General features: G+C 39.8%; 1 protein-coding gene across 2 annotated transcripts in view; it reads left to right on the top strand.

The window, feature by feature from the left end:
• The window catches only part of DENND1B (DENN domain containing 1B), a 356,403-nt gene that overhangs the window by 210,115 nt on the left and 130,700 nt on the right, over window positions 1-15,588 (top strand). Inside the window, exons 8-10 of one of the 2 annotated variants that reach the window (XM_019502037.1) lie at window positions 2,034-2,093; window positions 3,967-4,020; window positions 8,625-8,735. In XM_019502037.1, the coding sequence (XP_019357582.1) occupies window positions 2,034-2,093; window positions 3,967-4,020; window positions 8,625-8,735 (225 nt within the window). The remainder of the gene's footprint in view (window positions 1-2,033; window positions 2,094-3,966; window positions 4,021-8,624; window positions 8,736-15,588) is intronic. The other variant, XM_019502038.1, reaches the window with a different exon arrangement.

The following is a 15,588-nucleotide window of genomic DNA, read 5'->3' as shown; positions in this document are numbered from 1 at the left end:
GATTTGGAGAGATTAAAGGGTCCTCTGATTCGATTCAGTTTCGGAGATATGGCCACCGAATTGGGCCAAATCTCCACCACATCAAATCAGGGACTGAAGCTTTGCACAGCCCTAATAGAAAGCTTCTTCACTTCCTATCTTAACCACTTGTGAAGTGCTTCACATACAGTTGTTCATTTCACTTGAGAGGGCTTGCCTACATTAGGCTATTTGCTCTGTTGGACAACAGCTAAGAACACTCAAATGACACAGTGCTGACTATGAAGTTAAGCTTCTGTCATCCAGCTCGAGTCTCCCTAGCTTTGCCTTGGCATTGTAAGATTTTCAAATGTTGATGTTTCCAAATGTGTCTGCATCTCTGTAGTTTGCTAAATAATTCAAAGGATTTTGGAAACCATTTAAATGAAAACTGCTTATAAAAATGCAGGCCCATTGCCAAAGGCAAAGCAAGTGGCGTGGGACCAGATTGGTAGGAGCTATAGTAAATAAACAAATGGACATATTCAACTATGCTGGGTAAAAAGTTGTTACTGAACTTGATAGAGGTGTGTAGGCATTGATAAAGGTCACGGCTGCAGGAATTTGGGAACTGTTTTTGTCACATTCTGATCTAACTTTGTAAATAGATGTCACATCCTTTTTTAGTCCCTCATATATCATAAATTTTGTAAGTCTTAAACTTTGGATGCTGATAAATTTGAAATTAAATTATATTGTGGTAAGCTACTCTAAAAACAGCAGTATGGAATTTGATGTTTAATGTCCCCAAGTGGATCCGGATCAAATTAGTTGGTGCCTATCTTTTAGTAAATTAGTAAAAGCCTGTTTTTTCTGTCAGCTTCAGGCACCTGAACACCAAGCTATGTTCTTCCAGTCTTGCACATCAATGGTAAAGTTTCTACAAATGATACTTTACTATAGTTAACTATTTTTTCATGATAATAGAGATAGAATGTAGCTCAGATCACTCGCTTTAAAATGTTTTGCCCTGAAAGACTAACAAGACTAAAATGTAGTAGCAGTTCCCTTTTATCAGAAGTCAGCCATTTGTGGTTTGATTATGCGCTAGGAACAGGTATATGGATGACTGTACCCACACTTAAACCTGACCTTTCCCTTAAACGTACCTCTGAGTGTTTGGATCATTTAATACAGCTACCATCTTAAACTGAGCTGTATTGGGGTGACTGACACCTGTGACCCCATTATGATACCCGAGTTTCAAACACACCCTTATGCTTTTATGTCATAGTGTGAATACCTTGATGCTAAGAAGTTGGAATCAGAGCAGCCATCCAAAAATAACTGATGTAAATCATTCTGTCATGAGTGGGGTATAGTCATTAATTGTTCAAAAATTGAATTCTAACTCCTGTGCAAACTTTTTTCTATAGTATACAATGTATATATCTTCTATAACTCTGTCAACAAACAAAATGTATATTTCACTTTGGCTAGGTACAGAACATTGCACTTTTACTAGTAGAAGTGATCGGAAATTGGTCTGTATCCATAACAAAACAGAAGTTTAGCACACAAAACCAGTTCATACCTGTAAAAGAACTGAAGTTGGCACATGTAGACTGGTTAAAAAATCGCAGAACCCAGTCTAAGTTATCCCGCCCCCCCAAGGGCAAATGCATGCTCTGTTGGCTACTGATCTAAACTATGCTGCTTAAGGAAAACCGCGTAACTTAGATCAATTCCGCCTCAGGCTTTTTGAATGTCTGTACCTAGCCTTTGTTTTCTCATCCTTTTGCACTTACAATAGCACATTCATTCCTTTGCCCATTTTATTCACAAAATGGTGCATTCTCCATTGAAATATTTTTATCCAACTGATAAAAGTTACGTTGTTGTATAAAATATCAGATGCGGGAATTTTACTGATTAAGACAGAATTTCTATTGTTCTAAAAATATTACACATCAGAAGGAATTCAGGCAAGGATTTCAGAGATTAAATTTTGTTGGTGAGATTTAGTATTTTGGTTTAAAAATGAACTCTTAAATCTTTCTCTCATGTTGCATAAGAACCAAGAGATGTTTTTTGCAAGTGAACAAGTTCTGAAAAAACAGCCTTACCTAGTATCGGTGAGTTTGAAAGGCACTGGCTACTTAAAACCTGCTCTGATGAAATAAATAATTACTTGCCATCTGATATCTTTGTTGATTTCAGGCTATTTATATCTGTCCTTTGGGAAATGATTATGCTGTGGCTTTTTAGTCTAAAACACGCAATGTTATATTAATGTATTTTCTGTTTACTAAACTTAATTTCAGAATTACAGTATGTGTGAATTACAATCCAATAGAAAATAATGGTTAAAATTGGACTGAGCAAGAATCACCTACACTTATTATTGCTGCCATTTTTTAAGTAGCAGTTACATTATAATAGGCAGCATTTGTTCATTTCATGAGCCACTAACAGTAAAGCATGATGGCTTCTCATAGTATATACCTGATGTTCTGTTAGTAGAACTGAATATTATTTCTGTTATAGAACATGAGATAATTTGCAATATTTATTAAATTACCATTGCACAGAATCTATTTAGAATTATATTCTGTGGACAAATTAACTGTATTTTTACTGGAAGAATACTGTAAACAGAAAATTAAGGTTTTCGCATTGATCTGGATGTGTTTCTTGTCTTGACAACTGTAAAAAAAAAAAAAAAAAAAAAAAAAAATTTTTTTTTTTTTCCCTTTTTTTTTGTTTTAACGAAATTTGGTTTTTTGGGTTTTTTTTTTTGTTTGAAAACTTAAAAAAAAAAAAAAAAAAAAAAAAATTGTTTTTCTTTGTCCTTCATTGCTGTGTTAACGCAAATTGGTATCTTGGATTATTTATTATGCAAATAGTGCAATGTCTACGTAATGTATTTTTTATAGCTAATCTTTGAGCTTTTTAACTTGTGCCGATTAATTAATTACTGTTGTGGAGAAAACGTTCTTTTAAGTGCATCAAGATGGTCAGAAAGCTTCTCACATAACGTAACACAAATAGATAATATTGTTTAAAAATTGGCTACATTTAAAAGTTTACATACTTCATCATATACTTATTTATCTCTTCTAAGCGTGATTAGAAATCCATTCTAAATTTGTTAAAACATAAAAAGCACAATATGTGCATAATACATTTAAAATAATTATTTTTTATCATAATTAAGAGGCCATTTGTGTAAAATTTCATTTAAAATAGATAAACATAAAATAAATACATGGAAAATAGATAGCCAGTGACTGTTTAGTATGTATATACTAAGAAAAAGTGACAAATGCTTTACTCCTATAAGATTAGACTAAAATTGGTAAGGATATGCTGGTCAACCTAAGCTCTGTAAAGTCCTTCAAATCTGTCATGAATTGTTGTGCAAGCACACATAGTCTTAGTTTGAATCCTGCATTATAAATATTTCCAGTTAAAGATGGTTTTGAAAGTGAGTGAAGGTCTACACACATCAGTCTTCTTTCCTAATGAACTTATTTTCTTGTGTGTAATGTTTTTCCATTTTCAGCCTGTTTGTTTTCTTCATTATACATACTAGTGTGTTTGTGTGTGTGTGTGTGAGTATATATAAAAATAATAGTAAGTATAATGAAAACATATAAACTATATTTTAAATAAAACTATATAAAAATGTAATAGGAGGAAATTATTTGTCACAATTTCTTAATAACCAATCCTAAAACTAATCTTCTATATCTCACTTTTAATTTTGGGATAATCTTGAAATTCAAGTAACTTCAGTAACATTGCAGTACTACCAAACAATCTTTTAAAAATGATCTGTTGCACTACAGATTCTTATTTTAGGTCCTGCTCTATTAATTCTTTGTCCCATAATGACATGGGAAACTATTGGAAATATTTGGCTATTTCTTTAAAGGACCTTGTCTCTTCTCATCTCTTCCATCTCTTTCTTCAGAAAAATATTAATTATTTTTCTCTATTTACCAGCATTTATACTTCATTACTCCTGATGTAACTGGATTGCCAACTATCCCTGAAAGTGTAAGTAGTATAATTGCTTTTCTAAATGTTAATGTATGGATTTCAGCCTCTTTTTGCTAGAGTGGCTGATTTAAATTTGTAATTTTGGTTTATGGGCTATGCCTACAAAGTTGGAGCTGTATACTGCCTTTTTGCTGTTGCAGATCTTGCGCAATTGTTAATAGGAGTTTTACTAAAATTTTCAAAGGAGGAAAACTGTAGTTGGTATACTGTATTTTCTCACATTCCGTCCCCTCACATGCTTTGTTTGGGGAAGGTAGAATGAAAAAAAAATTGTCAAAGTTATGGCTGAAGACTGGACTCCCTGGTCGCATCTAAAATTTTGAAAACAGGTAAAAACTGTTTTCAGAGCTATGAAATAGAAGAAGAGAGACCAGAACAGACAGCAAATGTGCTGAAGAAAGGATAGCTTGATTATAGTTTCATAGTTTCTAGGGTCAGAAGGGACCTGAACAGATCATCAAGTCTGACCACCTGCTCTGGGTGGGAACGAGTGCTGGGATCATAATACCCTAGCCAAATATCTGTCCAACCTCCTCTTGAAGACCCACAAGGAAGGAGAGAACACCACCTCCCTTGGGAGCCCATTCCAGAGTGTGGCAGCCCTAACCATAAAGTAGTGCCTCCTGATATCAAGCTTGAACCTGCTCTCAATCAATTTGTGGCCATAATTCCTTGTTGTCAAGGTGGTGCCTGGGGAACAGAACCTCACCTATTCTCTGCTGGTCCCCCTAGTGAGTTTATAGATGTCCACCAGATCCCCACGCAGTCTTCTCTTGTGGAGGCTGAATAGTTTCAGGCCCTTTAGCCTATCTTTGTAGGGCCTGGCCTGCGGCCCCCTGACCATGCAAGTCTCCCTCCTCTGGACCCTCTCAAGGTTAGCCACATCCCTCTTGAAGTGTGGCATCCAGAACTGGATGCAGTACTCCAGGTGTGGCCTGACCAGTGCTGCATACAGGGGAAGGATCACCTCCCTGGACCTGCTTGTGATGCATCTGTAGATGCATGACAAGGTGCAGTTAGCCTTACTGACCGCTTCCTCGCTTTGGCGGCTCATGTCCATCCTGGAGTCAATAATGACTCCAAGATCCCTTTCAGCCACTGTGTTGTTGAGAAGCATGTTCTCCAGCTTATAGGTATGTTGCAGGTTACTTCTCCCTAGATGCAGCACCTTGCACTTGTCTGCAGTGAATTACATTCAATTCTCATCTGCCCACCTCTGTAACCTGTCTAGATCTAGTTGGACTCTGTCCCTTCCCTCCAGTGTTCCCACTTCTCCCCACATCTTTGTGTCATCAGCAAATTTGGACAGCGTGCTTTCCATGCCCACCTCCAAGTCGCTGATAAAGATGTTGAACAGCACAGGCCCGAGGACCGAGCCCGGGGGAACTCCACCGGCCACATTCCTCCAGGTTGAAAATGACCCATCCACCACCAATCTTTGGGTGCGACCGTCGAGCCAATTTGCCACCCATCTGACTGCGTATACATAAGTGCCACAGTCGCAGATTAGTGGAACATCAAGACCATTTAAAAGGGGAGGGGGGGCATTAACAACTGTGGAGTGAAGAGCATTAGCAGGAATCAGGTAGCTTATACTGAGCCATTGAGTCACTTGACTCCCTCAGTGTTGCCTGAGTAGAAATACTGTGGTTCAGTTTGTTTTAAACTTTTTAGAGAATAGGAATCAAAGTGGGATGCAACTACAATACTGCAGCCCCTCCCCAGGTTTACTCAAATCTAAGAAAAGGGGGTTTTGCCCTAATAAGCATGGGGGAAAAAAAGCCCCTCATCTTAGATTTGCATATGAAGTGGAGATGGGGCAGGTGTCTGCTGTAGCTCTGACATTGTCCCGGAGCCCAGGTTGGGGTCAGAGTCAGACCCACAGCTGCTGCCAGCCCCCCACTCCCCATGCTTGCCTTCTGCATTTTCTATCCTGCCAACTTCCCCCCACTTTACTGTCAAGTGCAGCTTAGCTCCAGCTCAGGCCAAATTTCCTTCTGGGCACAGGGCATGGAGAACTCCATCCTGTGCCCAGGCAGTCAGCAGCACTATCGCTGCAGAATGGCCTAGCAAGAGAAGAACTTCTGTGTGCTGTGCTCTGAGGAGGGTATAAAGCCCAAGCACCATCTGACTATAAGGGCTAAGGGAAAGAGACAGAGCCTGGGGGGAAGTGGTGGGAGGAAGAGCCAGAGACTGTGAGAGTAGGGGAAAGGGATGAAGTCTGAGGGAAGTGGAGGGGAGGGCAGAGACTGAGGGAGTTGGGGGGAGGGCAGAGACTGGGAAGAGATAGGGTTAAGGGTGTAGGTATCAGGGAACAGGAAGGCTAAGGCTATAGGGCAAGGGGGCTATCTCACTTCCACCAGCCACTGCTTTCCCTCCCTGGTATAGCAGGGCAGGGACAAATTCAAGACAGCCTTTTGATACTTAGATTCTATACCTGGAAAATTGTAACATATATTTTTTTAAAATTCTGAATATAGAATCTAATTATTGGGGTGTGGGGGGCATCGTCTTAAATACAGGGTTGTCTTAGATTTGAACAAATATGGTATATTGGATTCAGCATTGTCCAGTAGTTAAAAATGATACAAGGCAATTTTTATCTAATCACCAGTGTTTCTTCCCTTTGCTGTCTTGAATATGTAAATTTCCAATTTATGTATGCATTTATGAGGATTATGTTTCGAGAATATATATGTGTGTGTTTCCCTTTCAAGCTATATAGATCACTGCTATTTTTATTTACATTTGGAATCTTACCTTACTAGTAGGCCTGTGCGAAGTGGCTAGTATTCATTTTGGATTCAGATTCAGCCGATTTCAGGGACAGTGATTGAATTTGGTGATTCGAATCACTGTCCTGAATCGATTCGGCCGTGTCTGATTTGGAGATTTGGCTGCTACCGGGTTGGCTGAATCTCTGAATGAGATGGGCCCCATCACCTGCCTGCTCTCCCAGCCCTGTCAATGGCTGCCCTGCCTGGCCCCAGATCCTGGCTCTTTGGGGGGGGGGAGCCTCCACTCACCAGCTTCTGCCAGGCAGGGGGGTGATTCCCACTACCACACAGTGTCCTGTGCTGCATGGGGGGCTCTGACATGAGCCCCCAGAAGCTCCGAGGATGCTGCAGCGGCCAGTGAGTACAGGCTTCTGTGTGTGAGGAGCTGGGGCGGACGAGGCAGCCGTTGGGGGCACTGGGGGAGCAGGCAGGGGATGGGGCCTGACTGGTCCCCCCCATGGTCCACCTCCCCTTTCCTCCAGCCCCCCCCCCCACACTTACTAGCACGGAGTCTGGGTCCAGCTCCCTGTGGCAGTGAGTGGGGACTGCCTGAATCTCCAAAGCGCTCCAAATCTTTGCCAAATTGATTCAGAGTGCTTTGAATTGATTCAGAACTTTCAATTGGTCTCCTGATTCAATTCGGAGATTTGGCTGCTGAATCTCCTCCGAATGAAATCAGCATCTGAAGCTTCGCACAGCCGTACTTACTAGTACCCTGTACTATGCTAGTATTAATAACTTTCTTTACTTAAATGAATGTTTACATTCTGTAGAATCCAAATCTATGGTGGTGACCAGATCATTGTTATGGCCTGCAAATGGAACATCTCAATCTATAGTATATTCTCTGCTGCATGTTTATTACCAAACACCTAACAGCACAATTATAGATTTATACCTAGGATAGTATTGTTGGCCATTTGTTAACGGTTTGAAGTACAGTAAAAGCTCTGTTATCGGGCATCCCCCGGGAATATACTTAAAAGGTAGAGTAGAAGTCATCCTGCCTGGCAACGTGAGCCCCATTTTGGATCCTTTGCCAATCATGGCATTCTCTAGACCCTATGATGCTAGCCATTATAGTAGACACGATTCTTTGGGTAAATGTGATATCTTTTACTTAGTCTAATAAAAGATACGGCATTTACCCAAAGAACCTTGTCTACCTATGTCCTTAGACCAACACGGCTACCACCAAAACCCTTAAGCCATTATGATATGCATGTATGCCCTGAATAGACACTGCTAATGGGCAGCGGCCAGTGAAATTTAGGTACCTGCCTGTACTGTACAATTTCACGTTAATTAAAGTATGAAATATTTTGGGCTGCACAAGACTGAAGAAAAAGTTACCAGTTTATGAGTTGATGTTAAATCTATTTTAATGCTTCTGCTGCTTTTCTGTGCATCTTTGACACTGTAGATTCATTTTTAGTGTATATTCACCTGGGGATTAGGATGAATTTGTACCAAAAAAATTAAAATGCATATATTAAAATGTAATGCCTCTTTTTAACAGAACTAGCATATATTTGTGTATTTTCAGGCTTCCAAATTTATGGAAAATAGAAAGTTCCACATGATCCAGAAGGGTAATAAAACCACAAAATTAATGAACCGCTCAAACAAATGTAATTATACTTGAGGTTTTAAATGGCAGTGAATTCATTGTTGAAGAATACAGATATTTAATACGCAGATGTAGTTTGGACAGGATTGATTTTTCCATTGAATTGTGAAAAACTGCTGTAAATAATACCTAAAATGTTTCACTAAGTTACCCTGTTAATATATTGTTAACATTTACTTTATTTATTTAAACAGAGAAATCTTACTGAATATTTTGTTGCTGTGGATGTAAACAACATGCTGCAACTTTATGCCAGTATGCTGCATGAGAGACGGATCATTATTACCTCTAGCAAACTAAGCACTGTAAGTACTTCACAGGTCTCCTTTTAAGTAGGATACATTGAGCATTTCACAAAAAGACCTACAGACCTTTGCAGATTTAGATATGTTCCATGTGTACTTATGAGACAATATCTACATACTTTTTTGATATATGGTTTTAATCTGGCTCTTGAAGTACAAAAGGCTGATTTATATAAGGCCTACTTAGATACATTAAGTCAGGTTAATTATTTTTCTTATCAGGAGATGAGGGTTCTTTAACTCTCCAGAGTTCATTTCTGTGCCTTCTGCACAATAAAAAATTCTTAAGGGCTATTATAAGATCTTTAGTATTCACTTGTGGCTTATTCCATTGGAGCTACTTGAAAGAAATCAAGGGGCCATGATAATAGCTGCTATCCTAACCTGGTAATAGGTAGATTCATCTTTGTTACAGAGTGGTTTGGGAGCGTATACTGTAATAGCTCTGATTTGAAGCAGCTCTTTATGTGAATAATAACTCACAACTCAAAATAGCATTTATATTACAGATTTAGGCTACTGCCCATACTGTAATTTTCTCCTGGTGTCTGTATAGTCTGCTGAAATGAACAAATGTTGTGTTTGGTTACAGAAATGAATGTAATGAATGAATGGATATAAATATCCAGGTGTTCTTTTATTTTAAATTTCTGAGAGTTTGAAAATCGCTTTAAACGTTGACAGGTAAACCAGTGGTAAAGTCAGGCTGCAAGCGATTATCACTTTAAACCATCCTGCATCCTAGTTTATATTTGCCTTTCAAAAGTTTGAACCTTTTATTAAAACTCGCTTACTGAAAATCTTTTTATTTCTTTTAAGCAGTACTATATAAAGCCTTTTGTCTGACAGATTTTCCACATTGGTAACTCAGCCTTACTAATTGTACTGTAGAATGAATGAACCATTACTTTAGTTTGCATGGGAACAGGATTTGGATGTAGTTCTAGAAACTAAATTCAGGTCAGCTTTTCAAAGATCTGCAGGCACACAATTACAAAGTTTTAAAAAGTGAATTTTCCCATTGTATGATCTTTCAGATGTCAGAGAACATATACTGTATAAAGACTAGTTTAAATTCCATTGAGCCAAAATGGAAATTGAAGGGTAGATGGGAAATGCAGTGTTCTCAGAAAATGCTAGTAGTAGTAGCACTTTCTACAATTATATATTTAATTGCCACAATCTAACCTCAAAATCTGCAACTTGAATGAATAGTGTGGTTGGGCTGCTATCCTGTATTGAGTTCCACGTAGCTGTACTGGTATACCGTGCAGGCACTGCAGTGCACCTAAGCCCAGCAGGGCTCAGGATCAGGCCTAATTAAGCAAGTCACAAACAATTTGAGAATGAATCAAATCAAATCTCAGTTCAGTTTATGTAAAATTCATCTGCTTAGAGCAGGGGGTACATGTACAAAACTAATTAATGAAAGATAAATAATAAGCATGTTGAACCTAAAATTAAGTACAAATACCCTTCCAATTGCTCTATCCCAAAGCCACTCTGTTCTGTCATCATCCTAGTCCCATCACTTCAGTTCACCTCCCTCTGTGAAAAGCTCTTGGAGAACATATGGCTATTACTCTATAGCCATAAGATCAACAAAAATTTAGGCTTTATCGAACCAGAAAGGGAAGAGAATTTTGAAGCAAGAGATCTTCACAGAAAACACTTTGGCATCCAGGTTAGCAACGTTCTGCTTCCAGAGGGAGCAGGCAAAAAGTGGAATTAATCCATCTTTGCATTTTGTGAATCCAGGTGCCATTTTGGTGTTCTGCTCTCCCCTTTCCCGCCCCCAAAGACAGAACAGGGGTGCTCAACCCCAGCTTACAGGCCAGATCTAGCTCATGGAGCCCTGTCATGAAGCCCACAGGGCTCCCTGCCTGCTCTAAAATTTGACAGCAGTGGCAGCAATTGCTGCTTTCCTTCTGTCAAATGTCTGGACCTGTGGGGAGCTTTGCAGGTCAGGTAGCATGCTGGATTGATGTACAGAGGTGGCCTGGCCCAATATGGGCGCAACGGCAGCCAGCTAGCGGATGTGTGGGACCCAATCCTGCAGTACAGGGCTGAGGGAGGTGGCACATGGCTATGATCTGGTGTCATGGGACCATGATCCAGGAGTGCAGTACTGAGGGAGATAGCATGGGGCTGAGGGAGGTGGTGTGGAGACTCCCAATCTGGTGGCTGAGGGAGGCAGCATGGGGCCCCAGTCTAGCTGGTAGCACAGGGCCAAGGAGGGAAGGGCAGAGCCCATGTCACTCAACTGGCCCATGGCACCAAAAGATTGAGCCACCATTGAGATAGAACAACCATAAATGGTCCTTCAGCTAGACCCGCTATGCTATTCCAGAAAAGAGATTGTATAGGAGACACTATAACAGTCTTTTTTCCATGGAAGAATCCTTCACTGGCCAGTTAAGGCAATTTTCAGCCTCTTTTTTGCTGGAAAGCAGGACTGAATATAGAATTTGACCCTTTGCCTTTGGCTCATTCCCATGTAAAAAAGGTCTGTTAGTGTTGACATGTTGGATTATCTGAACTGCTGTAGTATAACATAAGAAGAGCAGCAGTTTAAACTAGCTGGTTCTCATTATTTGTTACTCCCTTTATTTTCTTGCATGCCACAAAAACTTACCACCAGTATGGCAGTGGCAGGGACAGGGTTAAAGCTGACCACTGCCCCTGCTGTTTGCTGGGCTGGAGAGAAGTGGCAGCCATCACATCATAGCGGTCTCCATGCTTCTATTCCTCCATGCTATTCCAGGGGGGGAAATCAGCTTCCCTTTTTAAAACCCCCCCCCCCCCCAGTTTTGGAGGGCTGATTGCTAGAGAAGAGGTGTGTGTGATATGTGAGCAAATACAGTAGATTAAGATCAGATCATGGATACATATAATGTGTTTGTAATGAGAGAGTGCTTAGTTCAGAGTGCAACTGTGTTGTTGTTCTGAAGCTTCAGATCAGTTTTAAAGTACAATCTCATGTTAAAGTGCTTTGTAATAATCCATTTGGTAATACAGGCACCATGATGAGATCTTCATGGAAGAGAAATTGTTGTGCTCCCCTAGCCAAACCTAGGTAATAAAAGATACTTTTCCAAGGGGTCACCAACAATGGCCATCTTGAAATAGCTTGAAATGCAATAAGATCCTTAAGTTGGAAAGCTTAATAGCAGAAGGCAACCAAGTTTGCAAAAAGAGAGTCGATATCATTTCCCTTATTCCTTATGGTTGTTGTCTTCAGCCTACCAACATAGTGGTGCTTAGCTGGATTAAATAACAGCCCTCATCCAGGACCAGGTGCTGTCACAAGATTTCTTAAATTGTTTAACCACATACATGAGATTTCATGAAGCAGAGACGTAGAGCTGATGTACCGGATTCTTCAGTCTAAAACCTTTTCTCATGTCCTGGGACAGACTGTAATGCAGGGGTGGGCAAGATGTGGCCCATGGGCCAGATGCAGCCCGCCAGGCCATTCTATCCAGCCTGCAGGGCCCCCCAAAATTTAGAAAACTAATATTTTTCTGCCCTTGGCTGCCTGTCATGCAGCCCTCGATGGCTGGCCCAAATTCACTAAGCGGCCCTCTACCCGAAATAATTAATATGCCTGCCCCTGCTGTAATGGCATAATAACTTCAGAAATATGCTGCTTGTTTGTTTTAATAAACTCTTTTAGCAGCTATAAAAATTAAACTAAACCATTAAAAATGATTCAGTTTCCTTTTTTTTAGTCTTTTGGGTTGATTAATATATTTATGCATTTAAATGGTGGACTGTTGGGCTTAAAATCTGTATCTGACTTAATGGCTGCTGTTCCAAATACTGTAAACAGTTTATAGCTGAGTAAAGTGTTTGTTAGCTTTAGGTCTACTGCTTGTATAAAATGAAGAAGGACTCTGAATGCATTGAAAAGGTAGCCTTTTGGTATTCCTGAATTAAAATTTGATTCTTAAACAGATTTTTCTTTTTTTTTTTAAGTATGTTTTATTGTTAGGAGAGTTGTCCTTTATCTGTAGGGTTAAGTTAATACCAAGTGTTCATGACAGTTCATGAAGACTGGGTTGTGATGTCACCCCTAAGTTATCAACTCTGTTTTGGTTCACTATCTCAGGGCAGTAGGACAGATAACAAAAGGCATAATTCAAGGCCTCACTCAGGTTCACCTTACTCTTCTTTTGAGGGGGATGTAGAATGACTTGAGTCTATCTGTAAAAATATTCTTTTAAGTCCAGCACATTTCTGCTATAAATTTCATGCAGTAAATTTTACACATCGGTTATATTCAAGATAAAGGATTTGTCTTGGTTATAAAGAAAGTAGATAAAAATTCAATACTGTATTTAAAAAGACAGTTAACTTGGAGGAAGAGAGGATACAGGAGAAGCAGTTAAATAATTACTTTTTTAAATTAGTAATTAGGCTATTAACATTTTTAACTAATACATGTGAACATATTTGCCTCACCAAGAATCTTCTGTTTCACTGAGCCTAATCAAGCAGGCTTGTGATTTATAGGCGCTTTTTTCGTATGCAGTTCTGTTTACTTTCAGTAAATTATTCTGTAATGCGGATGGTTGTTTTTACTGTCCTTTAAAAAAAATACATCCCTCTGCTTGAATCATAATCATAATTTGCATGGTAAGTACAGCAAGGTGTAGGTGAAACTTCCCCACATTCCATTCTGCTGTAGCTCCAGGGGCAGTATTTACCCTAGTTGTTGACTCTTTTACTAGCACAGTATTCCAACTACCTTAATAATATGATTGTCATCAACCTTGCAGCTTGCTTGGGGCTTAGCGTTAGAGCAGGGTAGATTCCCTTAGCCCGAGGATCACGTTCTGTAAGATCTGTTTGTAGCGAAAATTACAAATTGTCCCTTTTGAACTGGTAACTATGAAAGAGAAACAAATTATAAGAGTTTTCCAATGAGTGAGTGAAACAAAGCAGTGGGTTTACTGACAATAAATATTTTTATTTGTCTTTCTTTAACTGTGTATGAAGAACAAAATGTCCTGTTATAATATGGAATATTTTCATGTGCTGGTGTTTTATCATGCACTACTATACGTGTATATTATTTTTTATTAATTACATGGAGATATAATAGTTTTAATGCAGTTTATTTTTTATTCAATGTAAATATAAATTATTAAGCTACTGTGGAAGGCTTTTCCAGCAGTGCTGAACTAGAACATTGATTTTATGCATGCTGTAGGCAGGCCCTAGATGTTTAGGCCCCCAAGTGAACCTGCTGTGGTAGTCTACCAGAACATCATACCGTAGTCTCATGTATTCAAAGCAAAGGAATAAATCATGATTTTACAACAGTGCATCAGTTGACTTATTGCTGTTTTGTGACCGGAGGTAGGAAGGATTGCTGTTTAAAGCCATGTCATCGGTTCTCAAGTCAGTCAAGCATGAAGGCTTGTCATATGCCTCTATAATTGTACCTCACCAGACTTTCTCTAACTAGTCAGCTGGGGCTGTGCATTTTGTCTCAAACACCCGGCTGGCCAACGTCTGACAGGAGCTTTCTCATCATCCTGTCAGTAGTATGTTAACTAGAGTACATCTTTTGTGGCCTATAGTGGCAGGTGGAAAGGATGCTTCACTTTAAAGCAGATGTCTAAATGTTATCTCCATTTTGACCAGTATTTGTTTTAGCTAATGCCAACCTGATAAGTCTGTAAGCATTTCAGCCACAAAGCTCTGATTGCATTCTCACTAAGTCCTTCCTGGAGGACTCTGTACAAAGCAATGTGGTAGGAGTTTTTTAATAATAGATTTTTTTTTAATGGAGGGGTCTGGATATTTGATTGTGGGATTTTTTCTTTACATACATACAAAGAGAACCTTTGCCAACCTGAGTCAATGACTAAATTTAGGTGATTGGACTGAATGGGTCTTTAGGTTCCATATGAATTGCTTATTCAGCTACTTTACCATGACAGTCACAGTATCAGTAGTTAACAGGAGGGTTTGGATGACAAGGAGGTGCCCTTTGAGCCTGTGATGAAACTGTCCAGCTGCTAGGGAATGCAAAATACAGTATTCTTTCCCTGAATGCATCAGCTTTGTTCATCACTTTGCTCCTTCCACAGCTGATGCTAAAAGTGAGCTTCATGAGTTAATTGCTAAATTTATGTCTCCCTTGGTAGTGGTGGTGGTGTCCACCAAATCATAAAGCAAGTCCAGGGTTATCTGTCTGTTTTCTCCTCTTTAATAATTTTTGCAGTTTGCAGGCTGTAGATTCATCCATGGCAATCTTTTAAAAAAAATATTGACCTATACTTTGGCATTGGGACAGATCTCTGGGCTGTGGCTACAGAGTACGGTGCACATCAGTGGGACCCTGAGTGGGACCATATACAGTGGGTAGGGCTGTATGAATTTCTTCTTTTGCAGTTTTTAGTCCTCAGCTAGCTGTTTGCAGAAAGGTTCTACCAGCAAAGCTAAAGCAGTCTGCCTGAAGGAGCCAAAACCATACCAGAGTTGGCTCTAGAGTTCCAAAGGAACTGGCCGAGGTCATTGCAGGTCCCCTGGCACAGCTTTACGAGCACTTGTGGTGCACTGGCGAGGTGCCGGAGGACTGGAAGAGGGCCAATGTGGTTCCAATCTTCAAAAAAGGGAGGAAGGAGGACCCGGGAAACTATAGGCCAGTTAGTCTTACCTCGATCCTAGGCAAGCTGTTTGAGAAAATAATTCTGGCACACATCCAGGAGGGGCCAGCAGGGGACTGCATGCTTAGGGGCAATCAGCACGGGTTCATCAGTGGCAGGTCGAGTCAGACCAATCTGGTGGCTTTTTATGATCAGATCACCAGATCATTAGATGCAGGGGTAGCAGTGGACAT

Source organism: Gavialis gangeticus, unplaced genomic scaffold (genome assembly GCF_001723915.1).
Source record: "Gavialis gangeticus isolate Ggan-Ray unplaced genomic scaffold, GavGan_comp1, whole genome shotgun sequence".
In the NCBI taxonomy this organism is placed as follows: domain Eukaryota; kingdom Metazoa; phylum Chordata; order Crocodylia; family Gavialidae; genus Gavialis; species Gavialis gangeticus.
The sequence above is the reverse complement of the archived record's forward strand: the minus strand, read 5'-3'. Positions and strand labels throughout refer to the sequence as shown.